This window comes from Lepidochelys kempii, chromosome 16, assembly GCF_965140285.1.
Source record: "Lepidochelys kempii isolate rLepKem1 chromosome 16, rLepKem1.hap1, whole genome shotgun sequence".
Classification (NCBI taxonomy): Eukaryota; Metazoa; Chordata; order Testudines; family Cheloniidae; genus Lepidochelys; species Lepidochelys kempii.
This window is the reverse complement of record NC_136395.1, coordinates 3,811,883-3,825,903: the sequence shown is the minus strand read 5'-3', so window position 1 is coordinate 3,825,903 and position 14,021 is coordinate 3,811,883. Positions and strand designations below refer to the sequence as shown.

At 46.7% G+C, this 14,021-nt stretch overlaps 1 protein-coding gene across 3 annotated transcripts; it reads right to left on the bottom strand.

Annotated features, from left to right (window-relative positions):
- Positions 1–667: 667 nt before the first annotated feature.
- On the bottom strand, positions 668–13,806 carry ZMYND19 (zinc finger MYND-type containing 19). 3 transcript variants are annotated; one of them, XM_073314126.1, is made up of 8 exons: positions 13,657–13,742; positions 12,714–12,808; positions 11,786–11,845; positions 10,992–11,073; positions 10,369–10,475; positions 4,604–4,744; positions 2,458–2,638; positions 668–1,352 (listed from the first exon to the last, which is right to left on the bottom strand). In XM_073314126.1, exons 4-8 carry the CDS (start codon positions 10,992–10,994, stop codon positions 1,209–1,211), a joined length of 576 nt encoding a protein of 191 aa, XP_073170227.1. In that variant the 5' UTR covers positions 10,995–11,073; positions 11,786–11,845; positions 12,714–12,808; positions 13,657–13,742; the 3' UTR covers positions 668–1,208. The 3 variants fall into 3 exon arrangements, with proteins under 3 accessions (XP_073170227.1, XP_073170230.1, XP_073170226.1); XM_073314129.1 differs by lacking the exon at positions 10,992–11,073 and having other exon boundaries at positions 13,657–13,741; XM_073314125.2 differs by lacking the exons at positions 10,992–11,073; positions 12,714–12,808 and having other exon boundaries at positions 13,657–13,806.
- Between the last annotated feature and the right edge of the window lie 215 nt (positions 13,807–14,021).

Genomic DNA, 14,021 nt, shown 5'->3' with positions numbered 1-14,021 from the left:
TATTAAGGACAGAGAAAATTTACACTGCGTATTTGAGTCACCCATTTAGTTCCTCAAAAACAATAGAGAGCACCCAAATTTGATGTTTCTGGCATTTCTAAGGAAAAAGCAAGCATAAAATTCCAGTATCTATTATACATAATAAAAAAGCAAGAGGGGCCAAAATAGTTCTCTTTTCCAAAGCAGGTCAAAAAATTTTCCTTCCAACATTTTTGATGTTAATTTTCACTATTAAGTAAAAAAAATTCAGAAAGATATGATTTTCAGATTGATAGCATCTCTTTAAAGTAAGGAGTATCCCAAAGCAATCACTGGACCTACCAGATCAGTTATCTGGAGAAGCAAGATCAGATATCTGGAGAAGCAAGAGAGAAGATCCTTTGGCTACAGGTACACATTCATGAGCATACAAAGGTTTGACAGCAGGAAACCAGATTTAACTTTCTGCAAACACAAAGCATAATCTCTAGCAGCCCTTCTCCAGTGCAAGTGGGATCAACTAGCTCCATGCCCTTCCAGTCTCTTTGATGATACCCTGAATTCTGCCCAGTGTCAAGGCTTGGTGTACTAGAAAGAAAATGCTTAGTAAGAGATGTAAAGACGAAGTGTTACTGAGCTTCAGAAATGGCTAAAAGGGAACAGGAGAAAACTACAGAGCAGAGCAGACAACAGTTCATTCCAACCCTTTACTTTGTTTGTTTTGCTTTTTTAAATATAAACTTCCATGCAGAGTTCTCCAGAGTAACTGCTGATGTCTGAGCCAGTCTCCTGGCCTTGGCACAGCCACAGATACCATTTAGCCACATGGGAGGAAAAGCTTTTGCTACATGACAGTTTTTTTACTTGTAGGCCAACAATGTGTTCTCATCTGAACATTACAGTAAATGTGTCCTATTGAGAATTTCTAACAAAAAACTGTACATGAGTTTACAAACATATTAACATATAAATAATGAGAAGCTTCCTGCCCGGAGCCTCCACAGTAGTCTTTTTGCTTGAGAATATAATACTGGAAGGGAAGACCCAATCCCTTTCCACAGCACCAGTCAGAGCTGGCTTAGTCCAGTCAGCTATTCTGCTCAAGCATCACAGGGTTTGTCTTCTTCAGTGCCTCTGGCTTCAATAAGCAGTCTGTCATTACTGTGCAAAAGCAAGAGTCCAATGCCTTTGAGAAGGAATCCTGCTGCTGAGAGGCCTGTGCCACCCGGTCATCGTTCTGGTCCGAGCTCTTGCTGGAAGGTTCGTTTCTTCTCCCGACAGTGCTTCTTGTGAGCAGGCCAGTCCTTCTGCTGGCACTGAGACCCACAGTACCTTGCTACCTGGCATCGGCCACATATATTGAATTCACGTAACTAGAAAAAATGCAGAAGAGTGATCAGTTAGCCAGCTCAGCCCCAACAGTCCAGGTAAGCCATTCCCCAAGAAGCCAGACACACTGACAAGCCCCATCATAAATCTATCAGCATTTGGGAAATATGAACATCCAACAACTAGATTCACTGAATCAGTAGGATGTGCAACCATTGCACTAGCTTATGCTCTAAGGGCAACTGCAGCACTGAGAAGTTAACAGATGTAATGAGCTGCGACCACTGACCATTTCACATTTTCAGATATCTGCTTCATTGAGACGAGGCTCAGCACTCAGACCACCCCTCACCCCATCTACTCTCTGCCAGTTTTCCCTTCCAAAACTCCTTTGTCTAAAGGTTGCCTATCACCTCCTTCCTAGCAATGGTTAGGCATGCTACTACTTTGACTCCTCTACTGCTCAGATCTTCATCTGCAGTTTTATCGCCTCTTGTCTAATGCAACTCCCCTCTTTTCAGTTTTCTGCAGCTCTCCAACAGGCACAGAATGCTGCTGCCCATCCTCTGACATACAAAGCAGCATTAACACCCTCTCAGCAAGTTTATTAGATCAGTTCAGGTTCCAGTTCAAGATTTCCTATTTTTAAAACCCCAATGGATTTGCTTAACCCTTCCCCACCACTGGCTGCCTTGCTGTCCCTTCACAACCTTGCCACTTATAACAGAAGAGCCTTCTCTGCAGCTCTTGTCATCTGGAATAGCCCACTTTGTGTACCTCCCACCATGCATACTTGCTAAAGCATTTTGATATTCAGTCTGCATGGATTATACACGTAACTGTGGTATACAGCCAATTACTCAGAGTGTAAACACCTTAACAATTCCTCAGGCTTCGTGGTGGTCTAACGGGGAGTAATGAAATTCAAATGAAAAAGAGAAAATTAGTACTACTAGAAAAAATACCTTGCAGTTATTAAGGCAGGGAATTTTCTTCTATAGAGTCTCAGATGAAGATTAGGGATGGTTTGAGACACTTAAATCTAGACAAGGCAAAGCACTGGAGACTACACTGCAGGGAACAATCTTTGGACACAACGTGGCCTAGTGGGTCTCTTCCATCGCTACTTTCAGTGTACTTTGAACACACCTGTTTTTCAATCATTGTGCATGGGGGGTAGTGACATTCATAGTATGTGCATGAGTTTTCCTCTTCCTCCACAACGTCCCCATTAGCGTTGTAATACCGCGTTACATTCAGCACAGGAAACTGCTCTTCTATTGGATCAGTGGGAAGCTGCTGGATCGCCAGCCAGTACAGACTTTGTTCCCTTTAACAGAAAAAACACATGAATTCTTTAACCCCATTAGAGTTAAGGGTCCATTTGCATTCCTCCCTTAACCAGCCTCTTTTCAGGCCTGATGCAAAAACTACCACCAAAAAATGTTTAATTGAGGACACTGTATTTAAATAAGGATCGATTAAAGGGCTTGTTCCCCAGTTTGAGCTCTCCTGGCCTGCTCTAATGTAGAAACTCTTGCCATTCACCAGTTTCTCAAAGGAAGTTTCTTAAATTGACCAATGTTCTGAACATCATCATCTTACTGGTGCTGCAGCTATTTCAACTTAGTAGACGAAGAAATTAATGAGATTGAAGCCCATAGGTCTCCACTAACATAACACATACACTGTTCTAATGTTATTAAGACTGTACCATACAACTGAAACAAAACATCACTCAGGGAGATGAGTGAGGTCTGAAACTTATATGGACCATAGTCTATGCAGCAGAGCACAGACTCAGGCCCCCACAATACACTAGCACAATAGGATGGAATCTGATTCCAGTAACTCACTTTGTGTTTAATATTAAGCTTGAATACCACTGCATTTGTTGGCTCATATCAGCTATGCTGGAATTTTGGTGCCTCAGGATAAGAGCCACAAGTGCACTATAACGAGCTAAATGCCAGATGACTAAAGATCGTGCTACTGGCTTCAGCAACACAGTATTTGAGCACCAAGCACGGGATTTCTCAGGACTAACTGTATGTGGCAAGATTTTTCTCCGCACTAAATCTCTATGCAAACTATGCTGGAAAGACCCCCAAAATAGTTTGCACTCAAGGCTGAGCTATCATCTCCCTTCATGTTTTTCGTTTAATTTTAGTTTCCTCAAGTTGCAGGAGGTAGGTTTTTATCTTTTATTGCTTGATATTAGCCAGTTGTAATATTGTCATGCTTGGCTTGTTACACAACACTTTAATACATTTCAAAGATCTAGGTTATGGGGATTGAGTGATCTTTATTACTAGTAGTGCAACACAAGTGACAGGATTGTTTCCGCATTAGATGCTGTAGTGATGGACATTACAGAAACATCTGCTAGACAGTTGTTGCATCTGCTGATGCGTCTACTTGACCTAAGAAATCCTGACATCACAGGTAGTTACTGCAAAACTACTGTGATGTCAAACTATGACTCCAAACAAGCACTCCTGATCCTAGGGGCTGAGCCATTTTTTTAGTAGTATCTACTTCAAGTCACATAACCCCTATTATCACAAGGGATTGTAAGCACTTTACAAGCTACGCACAGGGAACACTTCATCAACTGACCTACAGCAACTTCTGGAAAGTTAGGAGGCTACTGTGTAGCGTTTAACCGTTTAGGACAGGAATTGAAATCCTTTATCCAGTTAAAACTGCAGACTTAGTTTTATGATGCCCAAATGCCATCATCCAAGTGGAATGGAATGTATGCAAGTTTAATAAAAAGCTACATTTGTAGCCAACAAGATTTTGATTGTTTTCTTCTTTCAACAATTATGATATAAATAGCCTTGGTGGAATTCAATTTTTGTAGTTTAAGTAGATATCAATGTATTTTTAATTTTTTGTATTTTAATCTAAGTTTTCACAGTTGTGGAAAATTACAGGGGGAGGGTTAGACAATATGTAACAACAGAACACATTGAAACTCAAAAAAGTAAAGCTTTATAACCACTAAACTACATATTGTCAATGTCATATCAGAATAGACAAAGTAATTAATTCACGACTTTTTTTTTTTAATTTTGCCTATCTAAATTCTGATCATCATCAATGGAAATTTTTCGTTGGTTTGCGAGTGTCCCTGCCACAATTCTAAAAGACAAAGAACAGAAAAGGAGGGGAGACAGTTGGTCACAGTGATGACAGTTTGTTTTGTCTATAAACCACAATAATAATTTGTTGGATGCAGCTTACTCCTGAGCTCCATTACATCTCACCCATAAATATTGCTTTGATATACCTTTGTTTACTAGAAATGTCTTCAGCCTTGGGTCTCCATCCCCACGGGACTAAACGCAGATTGTCCAGTCGGTTGTCTACCGTCACTGCATTCAAATGCACCACTTGAAATCCTGGGGCAATCCCTCCCCGGTGCCTCTCCCTGGAAGAGATTAAATACAATTTGCAGTTCACAGCAAAGTACAGTTCTCCATAGACCATGGATGGTGTGGCTCCTTGCCAGAAGGAGTAGTGTATCAGAGATAACATTCATGTCACTGTAGTGACAGATCTTCATGGCATTCTTATTAGAATAGACTTATTCCACAAGTTTACTATTCTGCCATAAAAGTGCTCTAGCTCAAAAATTTAATTGTAAGGCCACAGTCTACTCCCTTAATTGAAATTACAGAATAAAATTTTATAGCACTTCTGCAAGACGTTAGGACAGTCAAGATGCATTAGATCAGATACACTTAGGTGCATGCGTAACATGCACATGCAACACAGTTAGAGCTCCATTAGGAAGTCTCTGAGCAAGGACTTAAAGGCTCCAGAGCTTCACCAGTAACCAGCAAGCACCATTTTAGTGCCAGTAATTCTATACAGTACACACTATAAAGACTCCTTTGGAACCACTGTGGGCTTTCGTGACCAGCAGGTACAAATAGAGATTTGTTTAAACAAAGAGGTTGGACAATTAGAATTTACAGGCCTTGCTTAATATACCACCCTCCCCCCCATCTACATTTAGTTCCTCCTACTCCTTTCATTCCCTACATGCCTCCCCCCATTACTGTTCCTTTCATCTTTCTTCTGCTCTTTCACCCCATCAACCTGCTTTCTGTCCATGGGCAAGTGTCATTCCTGGCCCATCCTCCTTTTCTATTCCCAACTCATTTCGTGTAGCAATCTCTCTAAATCACTCCTGTCCTGAATTATTCCTCCATGTCTTAATTTCAGAGTGCAAGTCTGCAGGGCAGGGAGCTGGATCCGGCTATGTGCTTTGGAAAGCGACGAGTAATTTACAGCACTATAAGAGAATGTTAACAGTAGGAGCAATGAACATTAAAGGTATTTCATGTGGGGATGGAGGCACAGCTCATTAAGCTTGCCCCACACTTCCCATTATAAGTCCCTGTTTTCAGTTGCTTATAAAACTTTGCCTAATTTTAACAGTTTAAGTTAAAATTTTCCACATTGGGGGTCTGCCTCAGGCTAGATGTTTTTGGAAAATTTCAGCCAAAAAGGTTCAACTGTTCCTGAGAACCAGGATTAGAAAACATATTTTGTCCATGTTAAAAAAAAAATTCTTGAGTCCTTTTCTTTGAAATGCTCTAGCACTCCCCTGCTTTAGACCGGGGACAGCCTTTGCATCAAGGATGTGCCTTTTGCCTTCCCCATGAAAATCCACTCAAATGTGGTCACAAGCCTTTCAAAAAATCAGTTTGCACATACTCAGTGAAGACATTAGAACTTAGCAGTAAAGACGTCTGACAATTCCATATATGCCTCTCTCTGCTCCCAGTGCTGACCAGACTGCAATGTGTCATCCTCAGAGCCACAATGCATGCTCCAGCCCAGGCTGCAGGATGCAAAGCTGGATTTTACTTTTAACTGCTCCTCTGGACCTGGGTGGGACCAGGCACTAGAATTAAGAGCAAGGAGCCTGTCCCGCCTGTGCTCTCAATGATCTAACTGGTGGCATCTGATAGAGTCAGGGAGTCAAACTGGGATGAGAAGACTGAGGAGACTGGGACAAGGAATCAATGATTGGGCAGAAGCAGTCAAGCCTGGGAGAATGGGCAGAAGAACACATGCCTACTAGGGTAGGCCAGAGCCTGAAATAAAGACCAAGATTCCTGCATCTCTCCATTCCTCTCCTGTCAAACAATATCTGGGAAACCCATTAGCAAAGTGTGCAGCTCATCCCCTTCGAGTGCTGGTCCACATAAGATGACAACCTATTACTGCAATCAGTTACCCCAGTAGCTCAAGTGGTAGAAGCCTGTGCAGTGGATCTAAATATTCCAATCCTGCCCTTAACACACAGGGATGTCAGTAGGATGCCACATGATGGAATTTGTTTTTTTAGTTTGCTTTTTAAAAAACCCTATGAAATAATACATATGTTAGAAGAACACTACATTTGCAAAGTCAAGCAATCAAAAGTTAGAAAATGCCTGAATTAAAGGTGCACATGCAACCTTAATTTGGCCCCGTGTCTATGCGTGATAGAGTCTTTAATTACACGATCAGGCTATTTTTTCCACAGGACGACTCATGCCTCTGAGAATAAAAAAGGATGAGTGGGGAAGAAAAACTCATCCTGAGGGCAGATTAGCCAGGGAGACATGAAAATCCTGCTTTGGGGAATGAATAGGCAAGGGCCTGTCCTAAGGCCATGGGCAAGTATAACAGGGAAGGATATGGAGCCCTTTTGTAAAGGACATTGGCAGTGTTGTTTAGGCTGCTGTCACCATTTAGTCCCAACTAAGTGCTGCAAATCACACTCCATTGAAGTAAATAGGATAGAGAGAAATAAGCTTCCCCTTTGCATTCTGGGAGTAGCTAGTTTCCTGTGCTGAGGGCTGAGCTGTGATTTTAAACTAATTTTAGTTAAACTGGTGTCAAAGGCAGTTTCGACACTTATTTTGAAACCGCAATATGCAGTACTAACTCAAGATTGTTAAGTAGACAACCCCTAAAATGGCAACAACTCATCAGTAATGTCAGGCAGACAAGCTTAGCTCTTGCAGTATAAGCTGCATTCTTGCAGAAAATGCCAACTGACTCAAACTTTTCTACCTGCTGCAGTTTTCGCCGGTTCTGAAATTAGGTTTAGAAAAGAGGCAAGGTTTGGGGTTGGGAACCGTGACTGGCTATTGGATGAGGACAACACTTCATCGTTTCATTTAAAGACCTCAAAGTGCTTTAGCGTCACAGCCCACTTGGAAGGAGGGCAGAACTTCGGGCTTGGCCTGCCAAGGAGAACACGGGGTTTTGTTCTGTAAGTCAATTCATGTAAGTCAATCTGAGCGACACTGGAGCTCGGATTACTGGGGCAGGAAAAAGCCCAAGACCACTGACCAGGCTGTAGCTGGATGGTGCCTGCAACCACGTTGTGGGAGGAATTAGGCAGGGAGGAATACTTGCCCAGAATGTGTCCCCATGTAACTAAAGGTTATCATAATTAAAGCTGCGAGTTTGTCACAGAGGTCGCGGACGTCACGGATTCCGTGACCTCAGTGACTTCTGCAGTGGCTGGTGTGCCTGGCTCAGGGGCAGTCTCTTGGGCCACTGAATCTCCCCCTGCCCCCACAGCAGTTGGGGTGTGGAATGGGGCAGGGGATTGGGGCATGGGACGGAGTGAGGCAGACTGAGTGGCGCTTACCTGGGGGGCTCCCCAGAAGTGGCAACATCCCCCTCGCTCAGCTGCTAGGCGGAGTCGTGGCCAGGCAGCTCTGCACATTGCCTCTGCCCATAGCGCTAGCTTCACCGCTCCCATTGGTCGGGAATCACAGCCAATGGGAGCTGTGGGGGCAGTGCCTGCAGGCAAAGGTAGCACCCAGAGCTGCCTGGCCATACCTCCGCCTAGCAGCTAAGCAAGAGGGATGTCGCCGCTTTTGGGGAACCCCCCAGGTAAGCGCCACTCAGTCTGCCTCACTCCGTCCCATGCCCCAATCCCCTGCCCCCTCCCACACCCAAACTCTGCTGCTGCTGCAGGGGGGAAGAGGGGAGGTGCGGAGCCAGGTAAGGAGCCTGCCAGCCCCGGCAACCCAATCCCCCCGGAACCAGCAGGAGTCCCGGATCCAGGACCACGTACCACTGCCCCACTCCCCCTGCCCAAGCACCCGCGAGGGCCCTAGGCAGCCCCCCCCCCCCCAAGTTTTATTCATTGGTATTTGTTGTAAAAGTCATGGACAGGTCATGGGCCATGAATTTTTGTTTACTGCCCATGACTTTTACTAAAAATACCTATGACTAAAACGTAGCCTTAATCATAATGCATACATGCACGGGGAGGGAGCATAAAGAGATACTATTTTATGTACACAATTCAACTGAATTCATTAGAATTTATTCAAACAGTAAAGCAGTCTTGTTACTGAAAGAGGGAATGAATGGGCTGCTCAATATGCAAACAGCTGGACCACCACAATATGGATAACTTTCAGTCAGTCATTTGAACAAAAGCTGTATCCTTTTATGGGATTATTAATTCTACTTATGGACTTTAGTTATTACAGCATTAGGTTTGTGTCTACTGCAGTGGGCAATCTGATTTACTAAACAATTATAGTCAGTTACCTTTGCAACAAGATTATCCAGCTTTGCCAGAGGCACTAAACCTAACAGGTGCAGAATGCTGAGGACTTGTCTACACTTGAAATGATACAGCAGCAACGCTTCAGCGTAGACACTACCTATGCTGACAGGAGGGTTTCTCCTGTCAGTATAGGTAATCCACCTCCCTGACAGGTGGGTAGCTAGGTCCACCGCAGAATTCTTCTGTTGACATAGCGCTGTCTACACAAGAGGTTTATTGTTTAACTGTGTCACACCCCTGAGCAAGGTAGCTGGGTTGACCTAACATTTCTAACACAGGCCTTAGACACCAGTGAGGGGGCAGTATGTGAAAACACTATTTGGGGGGAGGAGGGGAATCTCAGGGGGGTCCCACAGTTGCATGAATATTTAGCCAGAAAATTCATTAAGCGGTAGGTTTGAGTGGATATTTTCTGGACAACTCCAATTTAGGGAAACAATATACGAACTCATCAAGGTGACCAACAAACAATATCCCTAGGTTTATTTCTCAAAATAAAGGGCTTTCAATGACTACTTCAGGATTCTCTCACCATAAGCAAAAAGAAAAGGAGTACCTGTGGCACCTTAGAGACTACCAAATTTATTTGAGCATAAGCTTTTGCGAGCTACAGCTTCATCCAGTGAAGTGAGCTGTAGCTCACGAAAGCTTATGCTCAAATAAATGGGTTAGTCTCTAAGGTGCCACAAGTACTCCTTTTCTTTTTGCGGATACAGACTAACACGGCTACTACTCTGAAACCTCACCATAAGCAGTACCTTTTCTACAAACTTTTAAGTTAAGTTTTTAGTTACCAATGATAGTCAAGGCTTTGTTCTGTGCATAAAAGGGAGCAAAATAAGTTCCTACAAGATAGCTAGACAGGAGAACACACACTTTACAAAGTTAAATAACCAATTTAAAGTACTGAACATATCAGCCTCTGAAGTGTTTAGATAGGAGGCACAGGTGACTTGCCTGACAAAGGATCTAGGGCACTGACTAGTATTCAATAAAGTGTACAAACTTGGAAGTTAGTAGCAAACAAAGCACCACCACGTTGAAACAGTCTGTTGAACCTTTAGCATTGTCCTATCCCAATCAATCATTCATAAGACTGAGCAAACACACAAAACATTCACATCTCACTGGTACTACTGGAAGTTATACTTGCATATGATGGGGTGAACAGAACCCAAAGATTCTAGGAATTTAGTAACTCCTAGATTTAAACTATGGGTATAGATGGGCATAATTCGGGCAAACAATTAGTTTCCCATGAGCAACATTTCTTACAGAGAGACTGGTTTTGTTCTTTATTAAAGCCTTGTAACAAAGCAGATCTCTAATTGCACCCACTGTTAGTGTAATAATGCATTTAATGCACATAATACATTATTTAATGTACAAACAAACTGAAGATTGCAAGCTACACCCCTGACTGAAACCTTTAGTATATTAATTCTTTGTACACCTACCACAGTAGCTCATGCAGCAGACGCCCAGATCCCCTTCCTCTGTTTTTGTCAAAAGCATAAGCAAATATTTTAGCACCATTTCCATCAGCATCTACCTCCATCCGAGCCTGGAGAGAAGGAAAGAGTGTTCTGTGACCAAGGGCATTCAACTGTCAGCAGCATTGCTTAACATTCCATTTGGGAAATGGGAGATAGGAAAGACCAACACCCAACATCATCTGCCCCCTGCTACTGCAGGAAACTGATTATGTGCCACTTCATCTTAATGGGATTTTAGTTATTTAATACTTCTGTATTAGACAGAGACCAAAAGGTTCTGCTATTGCACAAATGTGATGATCTGGGGAGAAGGAAGAGGTTGACTACACACAGCAGAAATGCTATGGGCAAAGACGACGTGGGCCTGTGGTTAGGGTGTCAGCCTAGCTTCTCTGCTCTGCTACAGACAATGGACAAGTCACCTGGTCTCTCTGTGCCACTGTGCCCCGTTTGTAAAATGGGGATAACAGTACTTCCCAATCGCACAGGGATGCTGGTAGGATAAGTGCATTAAAAATTGTAATGACTCAGATATTATGGTACAGGGGCCTTAGAAGGACTTTTGAAAGACAGACAGAATTCACCATTGAGTCATGTAGAGCCCACACTTGTTGCTTCAGAATTTATTATGTTTTCCTCACCACACCACAGCAGCTGCTAATGGGACTGGAATGGAGAAGGAAAAGGGAAACATGATCTTTCTCTACACAGACAAAAAAGGGTGTGTTTTTTAAACCACCCCACCCACCTTAACACCCACATACACAGTTTAATACCTTTAAGGACAGTTGAGCTGGTCTGTGAACACCACAGTCTTAAAGGTTGTGTCTACCCAGGTATAGGGAGGGGGTTCAATTGAGTTAAGCTAACTTGATTGAAAATAGACCTTTTCTGCCTCTATAGATTTACCCTATAACTAAACCTTTTTAAACAAGGTTGCAGCTTAACAATTGTAATTATGTATGTCTCATTATGTATGGGGGGGGTGGCGGGTGAGAAAACCTGGATTTGTGCTGGAAATGGCCCAACTTGATGATCACTTTAGATAAGCTATTACCAGCAGGACAGTGGGGTGGGAAGAGGTATTGTTTCATATTCTCTGTGTGTATATAAAGTCTGCTGCAGTTTCCATGGTATGCATCCGATGAAGTGAGCTGTAGCTCACGAAAGCTCATGCTCAAATAAATTGGTTAGTCTCTAAGGTGCCACAAGTACTCTTTTTCTTTTTGCTGTAAACTTAGAGGCTAGTAGTAATGTTAATAGCTATCTATCCTCTCTAGAGAGGGGAATTGTCATTTGCTAGCACTATTCTAGCCACAGTATGTCAAGAGTCTAATAACCACATTGGCTCAGAGAACTTAAAGCTCAGAACACTTACCTCAAAAGAGTAACTCTCCACTAATGGGATGTCTTGTTCATCTATTAGCGTGTACTTTGTCTAAAATATACCAAACATGTTAAAGGCAGTTAAGAACAGCTGTAACTTTTTGAAAGATATAAGGTTAATACTGAAGTTATTCTACAGTAGAATTTAACTAGCAGTATTTTAACTCGGCAAGTAAGCAGCACCTGCACAACCGGTTCCTGACGACATCACTTTACTGGGAACAGATTTTTTAGCTCTATTCTTTACACCAGGGGTTCTCAACCTCTTTCTTTCTGCACCCCCCTCCCCATAAAACCTCCATGGCCCATCTGTTCCACAACAACTATCATAGAATCATAGAATATCAGGGTTGGAAGGGACCTCAGGAGGTCATCTAGTCCAACCCTCTGCTCAAAGCAGGACCAGTCCCCAATTTTTGCCCCAGATCCCTAAATGGCCCCCTCAAGGTTTGAACTCACAACCCTGGGTTTAGCAGGCCAATGCTCAAACCACTGAGCTATCCCTCCCCCCAATTCCTCCTCCTATCCCTCCTATTTTTCTGCATGTCCAGTAGATTAAAAGCCAGGGCTGGCACTAGTGGATAGCAAGCAGGGCAACTGCCTTTGAAAGCCCACATGACAGGGGCTCCGCAAAGCTAAGTTGCTCCGGCTTTGGCTTCAGCCCCACGCAGCTTTGGCTTTCTGCCCTAAGCCCCATAGAGTCCAACACCGGCCCTGCTCTCTGGTTTACTTTGGTGGACCCCCTGAAACCTGCTTGCGGGCCCCCCCAGGGGACTTCAGAATCTGCTGCCTTACACAACCAAGGCTTGCCATGTGAAGTGGGATGGCAAAGCATCCAGACCCTAGGTTTAATACAGGATCCACTAGCATTGTGGAAGTTATTAAAATATTAGTGATGTATCCAGTTATTTACCCGTTACCTAATCTAGAAAGAATATGTTCAGCCCCGTAGGGCGAAGGACCCCCGCGGCGGGTCGCCGCTCCGGAGCGGAGGGGAGGAATGCGCCCCCGTGCCCTGGGGAGAGACCAGGTGGGCGAGGTAAGGTCTGTAACTGGACCAACCTCTACAGCGCAGAGAGGCGCCTCTGAGCCCGAGGAGCCCTTCCTCAGCGCGCCCCGCCACAGCCCCGGGGGCAGCGCGCCCCGCCACAGCCCCGGGGGCAGCGCGCCCCGCCACAGCCCCGGGGGCAGCGCGCCCCGCCCGCCCCGCCCGCCGCCACAGCCCCGGGGGCAGCGCGCCCCGCGCTCGCGGCCGCCCTCGCTCCTGTCAAAGCCCCGTCGCCCCCCCACGAACTCAGAAAAAGCGGAGAACAGACGCGGAGGCCGCTCAGCGGCGACCGCCCGCGTCTCCCCCGAAACCTGGGGCCCGCGAAGGCGACCCCGCCCGCCCAGGAGCGCCGCGCCCGGAGGCATCGCGGCGACGCACGAGCGGCGCGGCGCGGGACGGGCCGAGCCCCGCGGCAGGACCCGGGCTGGGCGCGAGCACACGCGGGGCACGGGCGGACTCGGCAGCGGCTCCATCGACGAGCGGAGCCGGCCCGAGCGCCCAGGCCCCGCGGCCGGAGACCGCCCCCCGCGCTGGCGCCGCCCGCCCCATCGTCCCCGGGACGAGGCTGCGACCCTCGGGCCGGGGACGCGAACGCCCCGGGCAGCCCGGCCGGGCCCCGCGCGCCCCGACGCGGAGCGGCCCCGGGCCCGCCCCCCAGCGACTCCCGCGCCCCGGCGAGGGCCGCGCTTCCCGCCCGCCGCGTGCCCGGGGCAGCGCTGCCGCCTGGGAGCCCCCGCGGGCCCCGCCAGGGCCGCCGCCGCCGCCCAGGGCCCGCGCCCGGCCGCGCTCGAGCCCCGCCGCCCCGCGCCGCGCACCTTGCCGGCCACCCGGCCGAGCCGCACGATCCCCAGCTTGAAGTCGGTCATGGCCGGGCCGGGCCGGGCTCGGCGCCGCCGCCTGCGCTCGGGACTCTGAGCCCGGAGCCGCCGCTGCCACGCGCCGCCGCCTCGCGCACACCCGGGGGGCGGGACAGCACCCCGCCGCCCTCCCTGCGGCGCTCGGCCAATCACGGCACGCGTCGGGCTGCGCGTCACCCGCCTCCGCCGCGCTCGCGCCCAATCGGGAGGCGCGGCTGTGCGGCGTGACGCGGGGCAGCGGCCACACACAATGACGTCACACTCGCGGGAAGCTTTGTGCCGCCAACACTGGAGCGGAGCGACGCCACCGGGGGGGGGGTTAA

What these genes read in the sequence shown, in the direction of transcription:
- ZMYND19 (XM_073314125.2), bottom strand. Translation starts at nt 13,707, where the DNA reads ATGACCGACTTCAAGCTGGGGATCGTGCGGCTCGGCCGGGTGGCCGGC. An exon ending in TCGGCCGGGTGGCCGGCAAG is followed by an intron (nt 11,846 to 13,656) that starts GTGCGCGGCGCG and finishes GGTATATTTTAG; the next exon opens with ACAAAGTACACGCTAATAGA. An exon ending in GCACAATGATTGAAAAACAG is followed by an intron (nt 1,353 to 2,457) that starts GTGTGTTCAAAG and finishes CATTTTTTCTAG; the next exon opens with TTACGTGAATTCAATATATG.